The following is a 21,071-nucleotide window of genomic DNA, read 5'->3' on the forward strand; positions in this document are numbered from 1 at the left end:
CCCTGCTTTCACCCGGCGCGATTTGGCTGCCCATCCCGGCTCCCTTCTCTCCGTGCCCCCCACGGCCCGCAGCCCCGAGCAGTTCGACCGGGCGGCCCAGGTGGGTGATGTTGGGACCGAGCCAGCTGGGAATCAGAAAAAGGCCACGAGAGGGGAAGGAAGGAGAGAGGGAAAGAGCCGTGGAAAGGGGAAGGGCTTGCGGAGGCAGAGGATGGATTCCCGTGCCCAAGCCCGGAGCTGTTTCGTCTTTAAAACCCTCCGTAAGATAAGTGAAACAAGTCAAAATTTTCCTTAAAAAAAAAAAAAAAGTGAACGCACTGCATTGAAAGTATATTTTGACGAAGGAACTCTCGAGCCTAACGAGTGAAACCACGAAAAACTCGGCTTTCGTCTTCGAGTTTTTTTTTTTTTTAAATTACATCACCGTGCATTACAAAGTTACAAAATTATTCATGATTGAGTTTCAGGCACACGACGACAAAGCACCAATCCCTACACCATTGTTCTCTTCCCTCCCGCCGGCCCCCCCCCCCCCCCACTTCTATGGCAGGCACTTTCCCCTTCTTCTTTAGTTAGACCTGTGCTTTGCAACTGTCACTGAAAGCATATCGTGCTTATTATTTTAACTCCTTTCAGCACCCAGTTCTCATCCAAATTGATCGCGTCCCCCTATCCTTGTCGTAGTGGTCCCTTCCCTGTCCTAGTGTCCCTTCCCCCACACTGGTGAACTGCTCTGGCCCTTGCTATTGTCTTTGGGCACTAATTCTCTTTGTATGTTTCTTTATAGCCCACAAATGAGTACGATCATTCTTTGACTGTCTTTGGTCTTTGACTTTTGAAATCATAGTCTTCTTGAAAGCTAACATACACCTTTGATATTAAATCTAATATAACACTTTTGATATTTAAAAAAAGACCGTATTAAATATAAGTCAGTGCTTGCGTTTCCTACAAGAAAATGTATTTCCATATAGCGCAAAGCATTTAGCACTGAGGAAACCATGAAGTATGATGAAATTTGATGGTTAAAAGAAATGCCATAATGTTTCCTTCTTCTTCATTACAAAAACCCAAGGAATGATTTGGGTTCAAGAGTACTGCAGATTAAGATTTATAAAAGAAGTCTTTTTAAAAATAGGTTTGTTTCAAGACATGTATATACATATTGGTGTATGTGTGTTTATCTAAATTTACTTGGGTTACCTGCAGTCTTCAGCATCCTTGCTTAAATTGCTTACAGTGTAAGTAGTCTAACAATGAATTAAAACGGCAGGATCCAACACCATTTTTCAAAAAGGGCTACAGGTAGAAGACAAGATAGAAACCAACATTTTGTGATGCATATTGCAAGGAAAGGTGGTTGATTATTTTGGGTAAGAGTAATGTACATTTTGTATATTATTTTTATCCAATATTATTTTTATTCTTATCAGAATTTCTACTGGGTATTTTAATACCCAGCATCATTCCCAGTATTTTAATCCATACTTGAAATTAACAACAACAAAATTAAACACAAGCTTATCTTTGTTGCGTTTCACAGTGGATTACACGTCTCTAAAATTTCCAGCAATTCTTTTCCTACTTTCTCTGGCTCTTGACCTTCAAAGATCTTAAGAATTTTTCCTAATATTGCTACATTCACATTCATTATCTATTGACTCTCCTTTAAATCCTCTTTCCACACTCGATTGCAGTTATCACTTCCATGTGGATGCAACCATAGGTCCTAATTTTACAATCTTACCACTTTTTGTCTCTTCAAATGCAATATATTAGAAACCCAAGGATATTTTTTCTACACCTCGAGGTTCTCTAACTGCATGACATTACCCAGATTCAGAACTCCTACCCACTGTTCCCTGATTTATTGCTTTCTTTGCTCCTTTTCAAATAAATGCTCAGTTTTGTATCCCAAATGTCTTGTTGTCCTTCCCCTTATCTCTAATAATTTATTTACAGGCATTACATAAATTAATCTAAGTTACAGACTGCCAATTTCTTGTGAGAAAAGAGTTTTGAGAGGTTTTGGGTCATACTCAGCACTGCTCAGAACTTACTCCTGGTTCTGTGCTCAGGGGAACATATGGTATGCCAGGAATGGATCCTGGTCAGTCACCTGCAAAGCAAGTGCTCTACCTGCCCTACTGTCACTCTGGCTTCTCTTGTTCAGTAACTTCTTACACACAGGTTTCTCTACCTAGCATTTAAAGTTCTCCACATTTTGGCTCTAAATTACCTTTACTTAATTTGGGGGGGTTTCGGCCATAGCTGGCAATGCTCAGGGGTAACCTTTTTCAAGGTTTTAAAAAATATATTTTATTTAGTACTCATAAAATTACACAGTTGTTCATGATTAGGAGCGATAGTTTTTCTTGAGGGGCCATGATAAAGGGTTTCATACGGAACCCTTTACCAACTTTTAGCATTGCCTCCTCCTCCCAGTAGGAGTGGTAGGGAGTTTGCCTTGCACGCAGGCCAACCCGAGTTCGATTCCCCGCCCCTCTCCCCAGCAAGCTACCGAGAGTATCTCGCCCGCAGGGCAGAGCCTGGCAAGCTCCCCGTGATGTATTCAATATGCCAAACACAGTAACAACAAAGTCTCCAATGGAGCCGTTACTGGGCCCCTCCAGCAAATCGATGATCAACCGGAGGGCCTTTACTTACTTTAGGTTTCAGGCATACAATGTTTCAACATCAAGGGCTGTCAGCAGTGTCCACTTCCTTCCAACAGCCCCCCACCCCCACTCTCCCATCCCACCCCTGGCCCTCCTTTGCCTCCCAGTCATCAGTCTATTTCTGTTTGTACTGTGGTTTATAGTGTGGATACCCATAGGGTTTCATACGGAACCCTTTACCAACTTTTAGCATTGCCTCCTCCTCCCAGTTGAACATCTAACAGTGAAAACCTTTAGGACACATACTATCTTTTATGCTGATCACTTCCTACATTCCTCTCACCACACCCCCATGCTTCCTACTCAGCACCTTGTGTCTGAATGATGGTGAGGTCAGGAAAAGCACATTTTTAGTTGGCTAGGATGTGCGCTAGTTCAGTGAAGTTTTTCTTGAGGGGCCATGAGAAAGTGAGTTCATAACCAGCAAAGACTTCTTTCTCACTTTTTGGCTTTTCTGCAAAGGGATCCTCTCTCTCAAGAGTTTTATATTATTATGGGGCTGGAAAGACAATACAGCAAGAAAAGAGCTTTGCATTGCATATGGCTAACCTAGGTTCAATCCCTGACACTTTATATGGTCTCCAAGCCCTGCCAGGAGTGACCCCAGAGCATAAAGCCAAGACTAAGCTCTAAGCTTTGGTTTTGGACCCAAACCAAACTAAAACAAGTGTATATTTTAAACTATTGTAAAAAACAAAGGGTGATGAGTATTATAGGTTTATTAACTCATGTAAAATACTTAGATTCAGAGTAGTAGTAGTTTCTCTATATTCTGCATTATTTAGGGCTTGACTGTCACATTTTAAGACACTGCCATCGATTTCCAGAGAATGACAGAAATGAAAGGATTCATCTATCCACTTAGTACCTTTTCAAAAGTGTGAACTAAATAGCTGGAATTTAAGGTACCTACCTTGCATACACCCATCTCGATCCCCAGCATTACATGGCCTCTCAAGCACTACTGGATATAGCCTTGTTAGTGTCTGAGCACCCACCAGGGTGACACACAGTCCTAAGCAGCATTGCATCCTTTCGTCCAGTTAGCATGACATTGTTCAGTGGCCCCAGACCTCTGAGTACCACTTGGGACACACACCACAAAACAAATAAATTTGAAAACTTTAATAAAAATAGGGCAGCATTGAGTGGCAATCATGTTCGGTCGGTAGTTCTACTTTCACATCGATCTCCCACCCTGAGAGGATCCTCCCAGTCCCCTTTATCTGGTGCTCGCTTCTTTATCTGAGCTGCCCTTTCCCCTAGCATGTGTGGCTGGCCTCCAAGCCATGGAGTAAACCTCCTGGTACCTATCTCGGCTATTGGGTGTTAGTCTCCTATTTTGATACTTCATGTTCCCCAGATGAATGCAATCTTTCTATGTCCGTCCCTCTCTTTCTGACTCATTTCATTTAGCATGATACTTTCCATGTAGTACCACTTGTATGTAAATTTCATGACTTCATCTTTTCTAACAGCTACATAGTACTCCATTGTGTAGATGTATCAACGTTTCTTTAACAAGTCAGAGGCAGGGTGGACTGGGAGGTATGGGGGTGGGAGGGATACTGGGATCAGTGGTGGTGAATGGGCACTGGTGGAGGGATGGGTACTCGATCATTGTATAACTGAAACCCAAGCACAAAAATTTGTAAGTCTACAACTGTACCTCATGGTGTTTCACTAATAAAAATTAAAAATAAATAGGGCAGCATACTCTCAGAGGGCTTAGGGACAAGTGGGGTAACATACCAACACTGCATTCAGGACATATGGAGAAATAAATGCAGATACTGTAAACAACAGTGATAATGTGGAGTATAGGATAGAGAAAAATGAGGTGGAGCAAAAAAGGTAATGTGAGGTCAGCAGTTTTGGATGGAGTTCAGAGGAACATAACTTTCTTAATGAGGTGATTTTTGAGTCGGGATGAGATTATGAGACCCAGTTGTTTGGACAAATCTCCAGATGGAGGAATGGCAAGTGCAAGTCATGGGATGAGAGTATGGTACTGCAATAACAACAAAGATGATCATAGGTACAGAAAGTGTGGGAGAAGTGGGAAGACCATGAAGGCCTTTGAAAGACCGTGTAAGGAATCCTGCTTTTGTTCAGATACAGAAAGCCATGAGGATTTTGGGCACAGAAGATTGCAGGTAGTGAAACCAACTACTTGGATTTTACAATGAGAATGGAAAGAGTGACCCAGACAAGTTTTAAGGAAAGGATTAGGCAGGAAGGTAGCATTATTTTCTTTCTTTGGGTCACACCGGGCTGTGTTCATTGGACTACATGGGGTGCCAGGGATTGAACCTAGGTTGGCCACATGCACAGCAAGCATTTTACCTGCTGTTCTATTTCTCCAGTCCTAGAAACTTAGGATTTTAAGACACGAAGGTAAAAGTACACTTTGAGAAATGAGTTGCTTAACACTTTGGGTTGGATAACATTGTAGCGAAATAGTATTTCTAAGACTAAATCTGATGAACTGTTTTCTGAATTTTCCCTTTCATGATGTGGTCTTTTCCAGAGCCAGTTTAGCAAATATAATCCTTAGAAAATGGAACAACTGCACGAATAGTGATTTTCATTTTTATATTCCTTGACTACCACAGGCTTTCCCTTTCTGATAGAGATCCATAATGGATGACTAATCTATATCTATGTTTCTATGACTAATCTAATCTATGTAAGGTATGACTAAGGTATATTCTCTTTTGAGGGAGAGTCAGAAGGATACCGGAGATTGAACCCAGAACCTTATACAAGATAGGCTGCACTCTACCACTGAGTCATATCCCAAGGTACCCTGCAAATTTATTTATTTTTTTGCTATTTGTTTTAGCTTTTGTACTACATCTGGTAGTGCTGGGAGCGACTTCCATTGGTGCTCAGAAGACCATGTGGTGCCAGGGATCAAACCTGGGCATCTTTACATGCAGAGCATTTACTCAGCTTGTGAGCTATCTCTCTGACGCTGCCTCAATTATTTGTGTTTTTTTGGGGGGGCTACATCAAGCAGTTCTCAGGGCTTACTTTTGGATCTGTACTCAGGGATCACTCTTGGCAGGCCTGGGGGACCTTATGTGGTGCCAGATCTTGGGTTAGGGAAGGCCACATGCAAGGCAAGTGTCCCATCTGCTAATTATCACTCTACACCCTCTTCAGCTTTTTTATGTGATTGAATAAAGCGAGTTATGCCTTTTATTAAAACTTCCAGTAAGTCATTACTATAGTTGCTTTGATTATAAATAGTTTTAGCTTACTCTAAAAATGGGGAACTCATTACAAAGCACTTGGTAAACAACGCATACAATGTATAATGTATACAGTAGTCTCAATTAGTACAACTGTGGTTATTTTGCACGGTAAGATAAAGCATGACATTACTCTCAACACTTAAAAAACCCAAATTTGACTTCAATGTGAATCAGACATTGATATTTATATATACACTTAAAAAAGTAAATGTTGCAAGGTTGCAAATCTTACTGTTGTGTAAGGCTTGATATGGTAATGTTAATAAGTATGATTTGAGTAAATGTTAAATATTAAGTCCTATGTATTTTTCATGGTTGTTAAGGAAGAAAACAAAATACATGGTATTATCTTTAAATTTAATCAACTATAAGTTTAGATAAAAACAGAAAAAACTGAAGTCATAAATTCAAACTCAAGTAGTTTTGACTGCAGAAGTAATAAATATTTTGCAATTACAAATCTTACTTGCAAACATATATTTTTCAAAAGATATATGCAGATAAATATTTTAACATACTTTAATAAACTATAGACAATAGATCTTTTCCATTTTCAACCTATTTGTCAAAATTTTTTTCCAGCTTTCAAGACATATATTTCTTAATCCTAGAAGATACAATTTTACAATTTAACCTGTATTATTTCAGTGCAAGCTATTAACTCTAATAATTTATTCCACAGAGATACCACTTTAAAGGGATGTCATAATTCTTTATTGAACAGAAAATGAAACAGTAACGTTATCATTGTAAACTGAACTGTTCCATAGCAACTTCTAATGCTAACACTTGTCAGATTAACAATAGTGCACATTATGGGACCGAAAGATATAAAGGGACCTATACTTCAAGCACCTTGACAAAATCATATTGTTCCTAATACCATTGAAAATAAACCCTTAAAATTCTCATATATATCTTAGATCTTGCTTGGACAGACCATTCAATTTGTTGACTTTAAAAAACTTATTTGATATATAATACAGAAAGTAACTCCAATCTTAAATGTCTCACCTGAAGCATTACTTGTATTAATCTAATAGCAATAAAAATAGTACTTATAGAATGGGACAAAATAGACAAAAATAGATCTAAAATTGCTTTTCCAATTATTCTGTTGAACATTTTCAAAGGGAAAATGCAACAAAAAACTTTAAAGTTTTGTCAGGTTTATTGAGCGCTGTAACAGTGTAAAATGAAACAATACTACAGATATATCCAAGATACTCAAGAATCATTGACAGAACTGAAAAGTGTTGTATTTTAGTCCGGATTTATAAAATTATATGTTTTCCAACAAAATAACTAATTTAAGCCATGTATAATCACTAAAGTAACCTTCCAGTGTGTCAACAAGCTGGTTCTCTTGGTTAGATGTTACTTGAAATGAACAAGAACAACTTTTCCCCCTTCATTATCTTCTGCCAAAGATGTAAAAACCAAATGTCTTAATTCTGCTAACTGGGCTGCCCTCTGCTGGATTCATGTGAGGTATGCAGCCAGCAGATTAAGGAGATTTTCATTAACATTGCAGATATAAATGTAAACACAAAAAGGCATAGGAGTATCTCACACAAACTGGACTGAACAAACACAAAATAATCTCTTACAAATCGACTTTTACAACAGAAAAAGGTAGAGTGCTAAGTCTACAAGTAAATAATTTCAATCACTATTTGCAAGCCCATATAGCAGTTTTACAGTCTTATTCTCCTTTCCGACACCTTGAAAAAATTCCTAGAGGTATAATTGTAGTAATGTGTACTCTAATGTCAATCTTTTATGATAATTATGTTTTACTACAAATTATGTTTGTGTGAGTTCATCCACTCTGGATTTTTAAGTGCATAAATACGGGTCACTGTAGATACATTCTGAGGAGGTCATATTCCTAAGTCTCTTGCCATAATTATTACAACTTTCTGAGAAGCTTCCTTTATGAAGTTTCACTTTAAGTAAGCAGGAACCTTTTCCTCTGTAGTTCATCCCCATGCTTGAGATTTGCAGTAATGTAATACCAGTTTACCATCACTACCAAAACACTGCAAGAAAAAAAGAGCAGTATTAAATTCAAATTTGGTTATACTTAAATAAAACTAAAAAAAAAAAACATATGTACCATAAGTATCTTCATTTATGTAAGTATTCTAGTAAAGCTAACCAAACTGATTCAAATTATCAGGCTTATATATTTTAATCTCTCCGTATCTTTATATATGTCTATATATATATAAAATATAAAAATAAATAAAATTTAAAAAAATATATACTTTTTTTCATGGTGGTGGGGATCGAACCCAGGACCTCACATGTGTGAGGTAAGTTCTCTTTTTCTGAGCCACATCCCCTGCCCCAAGTCCTTTGAATCTTTATAAAAGCTTAGCTGTTTTCTAGCTGTGATGTTAGTATGTATACTTTAGTAATTATTGCTATAAAACTATAAAAATGGGGCCGGAGAGATGTCTCAACAGGATGGAGCATGTAGGAGACCCAGGTTTGATCCCTGTCACCACATGGCCCCAAGAGGACTGGGGGTAGTCCGTGAGCACTGGTGGGTGTGGTTCAAATAAACTCAATGTATACCAATGGTAAACTTTCATGTATACCAAGTTAACGTACACATAAAACTCTCTCCAAAAATGATGAGTAAAGTCTTTCTTCCCCGCCCCCCACCCATCCATACCTGACTGCTCAGGCATCACTTCTGGTGCTGCTGGAGACCAGATGGGATTTTGGGGATTGAAAAGGGCCAGCCATGTGCAAGTTAAGTATTTTACTCACCATATTATCTCAGACCCTACGTCATTCTCATGTAGTCTCTTAAATTTTTTGAGGCCCATTTGTATTATTGATTATATGAATATTATAGAAGAAACTAGATTATAGGTATATATAAAAAAAAGAGGATCTTATTTCCTGGATGTACTACAAAGTCATCTTTTGTTATTCATTCTTTAATCACTGTGTAATTATTGAGATCCAACTATATTCAAGGTATATAACAGAAAACAAGGGACTTCTTTCCTGATTAAGTATATTGTATTATCTCTCAAAATAATGATGTGGATTAATGATGATAAAAGGTGTGTGCATTCCACTAAAACAAAGCAGTATTACCTCATAGAGAGTTCCAACCTCTTGGTCTGGGGAAGGTGCAAAAGACTGATTGACATAAATAAACTACAAGAAAAAAAGGAATATATGGCAATTATTTTTAATGGTACATGGATTAATAATCTGCATTTTTCAGTCAGCTATTTCAAATTGTCTTTAGAACTGAGGACATTCCTAAATTCCTTCTTCTAAGTCTCATAAGTTAGTCAATTACAAAGATTTTACCTGTCTTCTGGAAGAATATAAATTTTTATTCCTAGAATAGTGGCTCCAAACTTTTTATAATTAAGAAACAGCAAATATTGTTTTTATAGGATTTGGGGCCCCCTCATTCCCCAAGCACTGGCAGTCCCCAGACACCATTGTGCATCCTCAGGCCCTAGCATTAAACCCTTGGGGTTAGCTGGAGTGGTCATCCTGGGAGGCTCCTCCCCAAAAAAAGATAGAAAAAAAGTTTTTACAAAAAGCTTTTGAAAGCTAATAGATGGCATTTTAAAATATACTAATTTAACAAAATTTCACATACTTTCATAATCAAAAGTCAAATCTGAGATAGACTATGCCTTAGGATAACTGAAAAATATAGTTGTATTAAAAAAAATCAAAACCATCTCTACCAGCTTTGAAAACTCTCAAAGGTATTAAACTACTACAAGGTCAGCTGTAATCTAGGAGTCAGAAAAAAATGTAACATAGTGAAACCCTCACAACGTTGTTCTCTTAAAGGATTCCTTGTTCAGTGTTTCAGCTGAGTCTGTTTTGACTAAAATTCTTATAGAGATGGAAACAAAAGTCATACTCAAACTGGCTTTTAATAACCTTCTCTTAAAAAACAGAACATATTTGTGGGCAGCATTAAATATTCCCTTACCTATTATCAAAATTCTAAGGATGAAGTTTCTTAGGTTTAACATAATCTTAAAATAAGTTATCAAGGTAGTTGGCTGGCATCTAAATTAATTCAATAAGAATAAACACTCTGGCTAGTTCTCTCAAGCTAGTGTTCTCCCTTGAACACATCTCTCTCCCTGCTTGCTTGCTCTTTCAAATTTGTGTTCTCTCTTGAGTATGTATCCTTTCCTTCTACCTCACATTTTCCTTAAACGAGCTTCATTCAATAAAAGCTTACTTGCTTCAAAAAAATAAATAAGCACCCCTAGGCAATACAGTTGAGTTCTAGTACCTGTCTTAGTTAAGACAATAGGTTCTGTTGACAAATATCTGTTGACAAATAGGTTTTGATGCATCCTCTAATAATTTAACTCTTCTCAGCTTGCTTCCTTATATGCAAATACGAAAATATTACCTATACTTCTTGGGGCTGTTGGTAAAGATAAAATGAGATGATGCACATCAATCATCTGTGCCTTTGATATATTTGCTTGGTAGGCACTAGTTATGTTAATTTAGGATTTTGAGCTACACCTGTGGTGCTTCTAGGGACCAAATATGCTTCAGGCATGCACAGCATGCATTCTAGCCCACTGAAGTATCTTTCCATCCCTTAAATCCTTAAAGTATTGAAAAATAGGGTTAGGTTTGATCCCTGGAACCCTATGGTACAAAGAGCACTGCACAGAGCAACAGCTACCCAACACTACAGGTTGTGGAAGCTCCTAAACATAGCCAGGTGTGACCCTAAAACAACAACAACAAAAACAGTATGAGTTCATGCTTAAATATCAATTCAACGCTAAGGAAGTAAGGTTCTAGATCAAAAGTAGAAATCAGTGTGTACTTTAATATGAATTTTTTTTCCTCTCTGAAAGTATTTTACTGAATTTTATAAATACTTCTTTTGGGTGTAAGTACTTGTTTTTAAACAAAGAGATAGCTTGTATTCCATAATCTACAATTTCGGGTATAAGATTGCTAGTGAGAAGTCTTCTTTTATGTCAACAAAATCTACTGTAGTTGGAGGCAGCAAGTCTCTTCACTTGCCAATGGCTGCTGGTGAACTCACGAACTGTTAATTACCTAGAATTTTCAATCATCCCAAAGGCATTCTCAGAAAGCAGATCCCAATCCTCAGCCAGATCAGTTAGCACTTATCTCTGAATGGATTCATCCCTGGCTACACCTCCACAGCTCTCATGATAAAAAGATGAAAAGTAGGACAATCACTAAGGCCATGCAGAGTTCCTGTTGACTGCCCTCAGAGATCAGGTATCCAGTTACCTAAATGAGTCTGAATTTAAATTTATGATATCAGGGCCAGTCTAATGTGAATTTCTTGTAATACACAGATTTTCGACAGTTTGTGTTTGGCTGGAAATTTAGATATAAATCAACATATTTTACTTTTTTTTGTATTTTAATTTAGAGTTAGGGCTTAGAATGACAATTTTGTTTCAGAAATATTTCACTGATTGTCTAGGAACAGTTCAAGGGACAGGATCATGAAAATTTATAGGATATCTTCTTAATGAGTTTTCATTTCATTTGAGAAAGACATACATGTATAATTAAGAATATAGGCAGGGGACTGGACACAGCTTAAAGGGCTGGAGCACATGCTCTGTATGCATGTCCCTGGTACCGCTGGGTGTAGTCCCCAAGAGAAACAAAAAAAATATATAGGAAAAACACTTCTGACAAGGAACACAGAGAAGTATCATTAGCTTAGCAAAAAAGGCCAGGGAAGACTTCCTAGAAGAGATACCTGAGGGATTAAGATAACTGGGTTTAAAAAAAAAAGGACCATAAAGGCCAAAAATAAGATAGGTATGAGTTTTGAGAGAACATTAGGACAGATGTAGCAGAGAACAACAGATACTAACAATTACTTAAATCAGTTAGTTTAAAACCCATAGAAGTTAAATTTCAATATGTAACCTTCTGCTAAATGTTTTAACTTAGAAAACTCATTTTAGTATTAAACAATAATTGTTTTCAAATCAACCTTCTTTATATTTATATCCAATTTTGTTGTCTAAAAAGCTTTCTCCATTAGATTCCTCAGATTAGGAATAATATTCTGAGTTCTTACTCATTGCCAGTAGTTTGTGCTGTTTATTTACTGATTTTGCGGCCATACCTAGCAGTGGTCAGGCTCAGATGCTCTTGGCTCTGCACTCACAACTTACTCCTGGTGATGCTCAGGGTATCGTATGGGGTGCCAGGGACAGAACCCAGGTAAGCTGCTACATACAGGCAAAGTCCCCACCCCAACCCTGCCTGTTTGTGCTGTTTAAAAGTCAGTTTATTTTTTGCATTTTGATCACACCTGGCGATGCACAGGGGTAACTCCTGGCTCTGCAACTCAGGAATTACTCCAGGCAGTGCTCGGGGGTCCATATGGGATACTGGGAATTGAACTGGGTCAGACATGTGCAAGGCAAACGCAACACCCGCTGTGCTATCTCTCCAGTCCAAAAGTCAGTTTTGTTGTATATGAAAGTCTTATATTGTCTTTCCTAATATCTTGGTTGTCAAAGTTTGAAGATAATTTAGTATTTTTCCTAAGTCATATCCTCTTTTACTCCCTTCATGGCAAAGAATTATTCTATGTCCAGTAATTTTATTGGAATACCTTGGTACTCATTATTCTGGGTTGATTTATTTTCAAGTACTTGGCATGACTTTAGTACGTAGCTTAAAATTCTGTATCTTAATTCCTCAGAGTTGTATTTAGAACATTTTGTTCCTTTGTTTTCTTTTTCTTCAGGGACTCCCATTATCCTTAGTTCAACAACCTTTACTGATTCTCACTGTATCACTGTCTAATCTTTATTACCTTTCTTTTCTGAGTTTAACAATTTATTTGCCTATTTTTCTTAAGGCATTAGCTGCTGTTTGCTATTATGTTCTACATTTAGTCTCCAATGCTGAAATAACTTAAAGTCTTTGTTTTGGTTTGTGGGCCATACTGGGCAGTGCTGGAGGGACCAGGTGGGACTATAATTGAACCTGAGCTGCCTACGGACAAAAATGCATTCTAGCCCTTTGAGCTATCTCTTTAGCCCCCTTTATTTGTCTTTTCCTGAGTTAAGTGCCGCTGAGTCTGACTAATGTTGATTCATTTGTTCTTTCATGTCAAATTATTTTTAAAATCGCTCTCAACTTGTTGTGAAATGTTAGTTACCTATCTTACAGGAACAATTTTCTGGCATGCTTTGTTTAGGTATGTTACTGTAGCTTCTTATACTGCATGGAAAACTGACCTTGACACTACTTTGCTTATCTTTACATGCTACAATTTTTTTCAACTTTACAGGTAAGTAGCTTGGTGAAGTTTTACTAACTGCACAGTTTCTGATTTTTGTAGTGTTAAGGAGGCAGAGAGCTGTTTTTTTGAGATTTCTAGTTTCTGTCCCCCTTCATTCTAATCTGTTCTTTCCTTTTCCTTGTTTTGCCATGTTTTTATCCCACTCAATTTTGCCTGACTTCCAGAAGTCTTTCCTCAGTGTGAGGTCTTGTATAGAAGAGCCATACTGAGCAGCTGAGTGTGTTCTGAGAGCTCTCACTGACTTCTGCTGCAGAACCCTCTCTATGCCTTAATGCAGGTATTCTATAATCATCTGCTGCCTTCTAGTTCTCCTTTTCTCTGTGCCAATCCTATTATTTGCTGAATATTTGTTTTACTATCTAGTTTACTTACGTTGTCTCTTTCTTTTTTTTTTTTTTTGGAGGGGGGGTCACACCCAGCGATGCACAGGGGTTACTCCTGGCTCATGCACTCAGGAATTACTCCTGGCGGAGCTTGGGACCATATGGGATGCTGGGAATCGAACCTGGGTCAGCTGCATGCAAGGCAAATGCCCTACTCGCTGTACCACTCCTGCTCCCATGTTGTTTCGGGGGGTGGGGGGGGGGGGTGAGGAGGAGAGCTCCCTCCCAAGCATTAGTCAGTGGACCATGGACCACTCCTAGCAGCCCCTTGTCAACTGGGTCTCAGTACAATGTTAGGGCCTAGCAATGCTGGGTTGGGGGAGGACCAAAAGGGGACCTAGCAATGGTGGAGATCAAACTCAGCTTGCACATATGATGTATGTCCTGAACCCCGATCCTTCTACCTGGTTCCTAGCTATGTTATGGCAATTTGGGAGATTCAACCATGTCTTCTAATACCTGTGCTATCTTGTCAGAATTCCCAGAATTAGCTTTTTTCTTTAACAACCATTTTACTAAAAAATAATGTGAGGCTCAGCAAGAAGAAAGTCGAAGAGTTAAATTTAGGAAACCAATAGAAACAATTTTACTTTTTGGCTTTCAATTGCTTAAAGAGATAATCAGAGTTATAACTAAGTCTTGAAGTTGAACCATAGGAAATTATCTTTATAAGTAAAATGAATTATTGTCAGCAATTTTACATAGTTCAACTCAATATTCACTGTTAGCAAGTCCTTTCAGATTACTAGATATATGTACAATCAAAATGTCAAGACATAACATTTTCTATCTATACACTTCTCAAGGGCTGGAGCGATAGCACAGCGGGTAGGGCGTTTGCCTTACACGCGGCCAATATGGCCGACCCGAGTTCGATTCCTCCGCCCCTCTCGGAGAGCCCGGCAAGCTACCGAGAGTATTCGATATGCCAGACACAGTAACAACAAAGTCTCCAATGGAGACGTTACTGGGCCCGCTCGAGCAAATCGACGATCAACGGGAGGGCCTTTACCTTTACCTTTACACTTCTCAAGGGCTGGAGCGATAGCACAGCGGGTAGGGCGTTTGCCTTACACGTGGCCAACATGGCCGACCCGAGTTCGATTCCTCCGCCCCTCTCGGAGAGCCCGGCAAGCTACCGAGAGTATTCGATATGCCAGATACAGTAACAACAAAGTCTCCAATGGAGACGTTACTGGGCCCGCTCGAGCAAATCGACGAACAACGGGAGGGCCTTTACCTTTACCTTTTATCATAATTTAATCTTATATTTTTCTAGTACTACACCTTTAGTTTATTTTATATATGTAATATATGATACATATTATGTGTCCCAAATATATATAATTGCATATGATATATAATTTATATACTACATACACAGGGCTGGAGCGATAGCACAGCGGGTAGGGCGTTCGCCTTACAAGCGGCCAACATGGCCGACCCGAGTTCGATTCCTCTGCCCCTCTCGGAGAGCCCGGCAAGCTACCGAGAGTATTCGATATGCCAGACACAGTAACAACAAAGTCTCCAATGGAGACGTTACTGGGCCCGCTCGAGCAAATTGACGATCAACGGGAGGGCCTTTACCTTTACCTTTACATTTCTCAAAGAAATGTCTTACTTGGCATGTGCCTCCAATTTTTTAACTTGCCATTCTTCATTATGTACTCTTATGTGTCTGCTCATTTCTGTTCATGTCTTCTTTCTCCAGACATTTAGTTGTACTCTAGGCTAGGATGTCTGTTTCTGAAGTTTTAACTGTCATATTCATGTGGATAATTTGGTAATCTTCTAGTCCATTTATGACATTTAATTTTTTTCATATAAAGTGTAATTTTTCATATTGGTGTAGAGCACAAATATGAAAAACAAAAAAACAGCTTTTCCCCACTCTGATTATATAGGAGGTTCACCTGTAAAACCCAAAGCTTTCCTCAGTCATGGAGAAAACTCAAAGAACTAGTGTCCTGAGTTACATGGCTGTGTTTGGGTCCCTTGAACATATTTGAGAGTGGACCCTAGACATCAAGTTGGGAGTAGCCAGAAAGTGTCTGTGTATGGTTTACAAACCAAACCAGACCGAAATAAATAAATAAATAAATAAAATAAAAAGTTTTCACGATACTTCCTTTGGAGGAATTCCTAGCTCTCTGTTAATCTTGCATCAAATAAATATTCTTTTTTTGTTTGTTTTTGGGTCACACCTGGTTTTTGTTTTTGGGCCGCATTCTGTGATGTTCAGGGTGCACTCAGGACTTACTCCCTGCAGTGCTTGGGGATCACATGAGACGCCTGGGAACGAATCTGGGTAAGGCACTTGCATGGCACCCTACCTACCTGCTGTATTCTCTCTCCAGTCCCTATATAGACGAATTCTTAAGTGATATTTTAAAACTACTTTGGTGATTATTCAACCACCTACTCATACTATCTGTGATCTAATACTGGCCCAGATTGTGATATGCAAATAAAGATGTCTATTTTTGTTGTTGATTTTTTTGAAAGGTAAGGGTTGGGGGGGTTATAGAAAACAACACTGCAGTGATGAGGCCCAGCATTGGGGGACAGAACAAAGATATCAGGTCCACAATTCAAATGTGGCCCTGGTCCTCCACAAACAAAAAACGAAACAGTCGAACTTTATATAGTTGTTGCTTAGAAACTACTGTGGCTTTTGATAGGGTAATGATCATACCAACTGCTCAGAGGCCACAAGTTTGAGGAACTTTTTGATGAAGTCAATGAGTCCTTGGATAGTTCGGGTTCGCTCCACAGCCCACTTCTTTGTTTTCATTATAGGAGTGTCTCCTACAGCCTTCAGCAAGATGTCAACTATAAGACAAAAAAAGAAAAAAAAAACTGACCATTACACACTAAAACATTTTAAGAGAATATCACAATCACAACCATCCAGTTATTCGTCGATTGCCTCGAGCAGGCCCCAGTAACGTCTCTTCGTCCTAGCCCTGAGATTTTTTTTAAAAAGTGCCATATTCAAGGCTCTTTCAGAGTTAGGAGAATGAGACCCTTCATTGTTACTGGTATTTGGCATATTGGGTATGCCACGGGGAGTTTGCCAGACTCTGCTGTGTGGGCAGGTTACATTCGGTAGCCTACCAGTTTGTCTAATTGCTGGATTGATTAGACGATCCAGCAACAAGGAAAAAAAAATCTACTAGGTCTAACTACACGAAAATTTAAAACTTACATATGGTTAAAACAAATTTAAAAAATCACAAAGTAATTCTAAAGATGAATTACACATTGGATATAGTTGTAATACCCATTAACACTAAGGGCTCTTTTTTTTTTTTTTGAGGGCAGGGTAGGTCACACCTGGAGATGCTCAGGGCTTACCCCTGGCTCTGAGCTCAGGAATCGCTCCTCGTGGAGTTTATGGGATTCTGGGGATGGAACCAGGGTCAGCCATGGGCAAGGCAAGCGCCCCGCTCACTGTCCTATCACTCTGGCCCCAAGGGCTCTTCAATTTACAAATGTCCATACATATTATTAAGAAAAAGATAATCCAAAGAGTCTCGATCAGGGGTAACTATTTAAAAGATAGAAATGATTTTAAAAGGAGCGAGCAGCTTGCTCATATACTTGAATTTCATTCATAATTAGGGAAATACATACAAAACTAGGATTGTGTTTTCCTCACAAGATTGATTAACAAATGTTAAAATGTTGGAGGAGGCCCAGATCGGGAGAGGGATGCATGCACCAGTAGCGGAGAAGCACACAAAAAAACAGGAGGACAAAAACACTTGAAAGCAGCTCCATCCTAAGGAAGCAGGATGAAGGGCGGCGTGCCTGGGGCTGGTTGTTCCGGGGTGAGGGGGACGTGCTCGCATGCAGCCGCTGACAAGAAACAAGCTCCAGAGACATGAGTGAAAATGCAGGTGCCGGAGCCATAGTGCAGTGGGTAGGCGGCCGCCTGGCACACAGTTGCCCCAGGTCCAACCCCTGGCACCCGTGTGGTGCTCTGAGCTGTCCAGGAGTGACCCCTGGGCACTGCAGGCCCCCCGAAAAACAAACAAAATCTCCCAAAGAAATGAAAAAGAGAATTAAGAGAATATAAGACTTGAAAAAACTTATGATTCTATCTCCCAGCTGTGTACCGAGGGTTCACTCCTAGCAGTGTTCAGAAGACCATGCGTAGTGCCAGAGATGGAACCAGAACTGGCCCTGTGCAAGGCAAGCCCTTTACCCACTGTACTATCTCTCTGGCCCTGAAACATTAATTTTTATGGGGAAGGGGGCAATCAAAAACAAAACCCCGGACAACCTAACTATCCAACAAGAATGTTTATAGAGGATTGATTAAATATCACACTTGATGATGAAACACATGCAACTTATGTGAAAAGCATATACTCTCAACTCCATGGATTCAAATTCCTGGCTCTGCAACTTCATACTAGCTCTCTGGTCCTTGGAAAGAGGTTTCAATAGTCCAAACTAGGGCCTGGGGATATGGTTTAGGGGTAGAGCTTGAGAATGGGGTTCCATTCCTGGCACAGAAATCTTTAAATTCAGAAATAAAAAAAAAAAGTAAACCAGACTACATATTTCTCTTAAAGTCACTCTGCTTCAAACAAACAAAAAATCAAGTATCTAGAATCAAAAGCAAAATAAAGCACTGCTGCCCTCTAATGTTAACTTTATTCTTTTACATTCTTGTCCAGGTCTTTGGCTTGAGGAGCTGGGACCCTACAATAAGACTGAGATCAATTTGTTCAAATACCCCTAGAATGAGAACAGCTAGAATACAAAATGCACACCATTTACTTTCCTGCTAAAGTTTATCCACTGTATCTACTTAATGTTAGACTGTTACTTTGGGGATACATAAATTACTGGGAGATAAAGGACTTTGATTAACTCATCTTTCATACCTCAGCTTTCCAGTTCCCTCAATCCCCTGGCGCTGTCAACAACTCAACTGCAATTTGAAAGAAAAGAAAGGAAGCAAAGCAGAAAATACAAAGTAGTGTACTATGATCCAAGAAGGGGGGAGGGTCAAGAAGCTAGAAGAGTATGTATTATAATCAAAGTTAGACTTTTAAAATTCTTATGGTGTTTTTGGGGCTGGAGCAATAGCACAGCGGGGAGGGCGTTTGCCTTGCACTCAGCCGACCTAGGTTCGATTCCCAGCATCCTATATGGTTCCCTGAGCACAGCCAAGAGCAATTCCTGAGGGCATGAACCAGGTGTAACTTCTGTGCATCGCTGGGTGTGACCCCCCCAAAAAAAATTCTTAAGGTGTTTTTAAAATTCCTAAGGAGTTTTAAAAGTTGCACTTAGAAAATTTTCAGTTCTCAACAATTACTCAAAAAACTTCCTCAGGTCAGGGGGACAGTACTGGGGTAAAGGTGCCTGAATGGCATGTTGAGACACAGATGGAATTCCTGAGCACAGACCAGGAGTAAGCCCTGAGCACTGCCAGGTGTGTCCCCAAAACAAAATAAACAAAATACCTCCCCAGGCCATCCTATATGTATGAGCAGGGCTAAACACCACAGTTGGTGAGTACATGAAATTAAGCTTCTGTCCATCTAAAGAGATCCTCAAGGAACGACTGGCAATTTCAAGGTAAAAATGCAATAGCTAGACACAAGTTTTACACTGGACAGCCGAAGTCAAATGTCAGAAAATAAAAACACATCATCTGGGGCGGAGCGATAGTACAGCGGGAAGTTGCGTTTGCCTTGCACAGGGCCAACCCGGGTTCAATCCCCCAGCATCCCATATGGTCCCCCAAGCACAGTCAGTAGTAATTTCTGAGTGCAGAGCCAGGAGTAACCCCTGAGCATCGCTGGGTGTGACCCAAAAGAGCAAAACAAAACAAAAACACCCCTCATCATCTGCAGAGTGAAGTACAGAGTCAGACAAAAGAAAACATGCCACGTTCCTCATGATGGATCATTTATGGTGTGATCCATCACTTTTTAGCCTCTGTTTTACACTATGTTCACGGTCAAGGAGTTAACTTTGGAGTAAAGCTGAGCGCTAAACCAACCAATCCTTGGCAAATTTGCTTCCTCGTTTAAGAAAAATTGGAAGGGGGGAAAAAAGATGAAACAAGAATTTGCTAAATTCTCAGGATTCTTCAAAAAGACTCTAGAAAGGATTTATAAGTACACTACTTAGTTTCTGGTTTTACAGAAATAGGGGAGATGAAGTATTCGATTTCCGCAGATGCCTAGCGGCACCATATCCCCGGGATAGCCCCGCAGAGAGTGCTCCAACAGCAGGAACCTTAGCAATTTCAGACTGTCACACGGCCAATTCTCCAGCAACAAAGGGTTGACAAGCCAGCGCAAGCAATTACAGTACAAAAAAGGATGCCGACGCATTCCGTGCTCCCGTTGCACTCTGCATATTGGGTGAAGTCCAGATCTGTTTTGGGGGGGGACAGGGGGAATCAAGGAGTCAACTGACGCCTGACTGCTCGAAGATCACCTTAACAAGTCGCGGGGGTGGGGGTGGGAGGAGACGGAATTAGTTCCCGTGTTCAGTCCTTGCAGCGACTGAGACCCCAACTCAGCTCCTTCCCTATTTTCAAAGAGCTGCAGCCTGGACCACTCCAAGGGAAAAAAAAGGAAAATCAGAACCTCGCGAAACGCGTCCCCGTGGGGGCACGGTCAAGTAATCAACGCCGCGAAAGAGCGTCCCGGGCGAAGAAGATTCTGGGGACGGAACCGACGCCAAGATCTGAAAGCACCACGAGACCCGATGATTCTCTCCTGACTGGCTGCAAGCCACTTCTGGTCCCGAACCCGCGGGGAAATTTTGCTACCAAAGCCTCCCCGCGCCCGAGCCCCGGTAGCAAACTGCAATGCAGAAAGTTACTTTTCTTCTTGGCGTCACCCGCAGGCTCCTCGGTTCCGGGGGAGACCGCAGCGGAAGAAGGCGGTTCCGGAGTAGCAGTGTCCGGGGACGCTTCCGCAGGTGCATCCCCCTCGGCGGCAGCCGGCGCCGGCAGCTGCAGCGCCGACTCGGGCTCCTCAGCCATCTTGCTCGGTGGCAGGCGAAGGCGGAAGTGGTGGCTCAGCGCGTGCCGGGGGGGCGGGCACAGTAAGGGCACGTCGCTACGAGGAGGCGACGCCGAAGCGGCGTGGGGCGGCAGTCACCCGTCCCGACTCGACAGTGAAAGCTGTGACGCTCGAGGCGGCTTCCGCGATCGAGACTGTCGCAGACCCTGACGGTCAAGACGGCCACCCCCGTTTCCCCGCTCAGCCCCACGATGCCCCGGAAGCGGGCCAGAGAGCCACGTCTCCTCCCGCCGCGCCCAGTGCGCAGGCGGCCTCGGGCCAGGAGCGTTTCCGCTTCCCTGGACGCCGGCCCCGCCCCGCCCTAGCCCGGCCCGGCCCGGCCCGGCCCTGCCCCGCCCCGCCCCGCG

General features: G+C 40.7%; 1 protein-coding gene across 1 annotated transcript; it reads right to left on the bottom strand.

Annotated features, from left to right (window-relative positions):
- Positions 1-6,281: 6,281 nt before the first annotated feature.
- ATG12 (autophagy related 12) lies at positions 6,282-20,805 on the bottom strand. Its single transcript, XM_056124390.1, has 4 exons — positions 20,522-20,805; positions 16,362-16,498; positions 9,056-9,118; positions 6,282-7,980 (listed from the first exon to the last, which is right to left on the bottom strand). The coding sequence occupies exons 1-4, from the start codon at positions 20,682-20,684 to the stop codon at positions 7,921-7,923; spliced, it is 423 nt and encodes a 140-aa protein (XP_055980365.1). The 5' UTR covers positions 20,685-20,805; the 3' UTR covers positions 6,282-7,920.
- Positions 20,806-21,071: the final 266 nt, after the last annotated feature.

This window comes from Sorex fumeus, unplaced genomic scaffold, assembly GCF_029834395.1.
Source record: "Sorex fumeus unplaced genomic scaffold, SorFum_2.1 ptg000051l, whole genome shotgun sequence".
Classification (NCBI taxonomy): Eukaryota; Metazoa; Chordata; class Mammalia; order Eulipotyphla; family Soricidae; genus Sorex; species Sorex fumeus.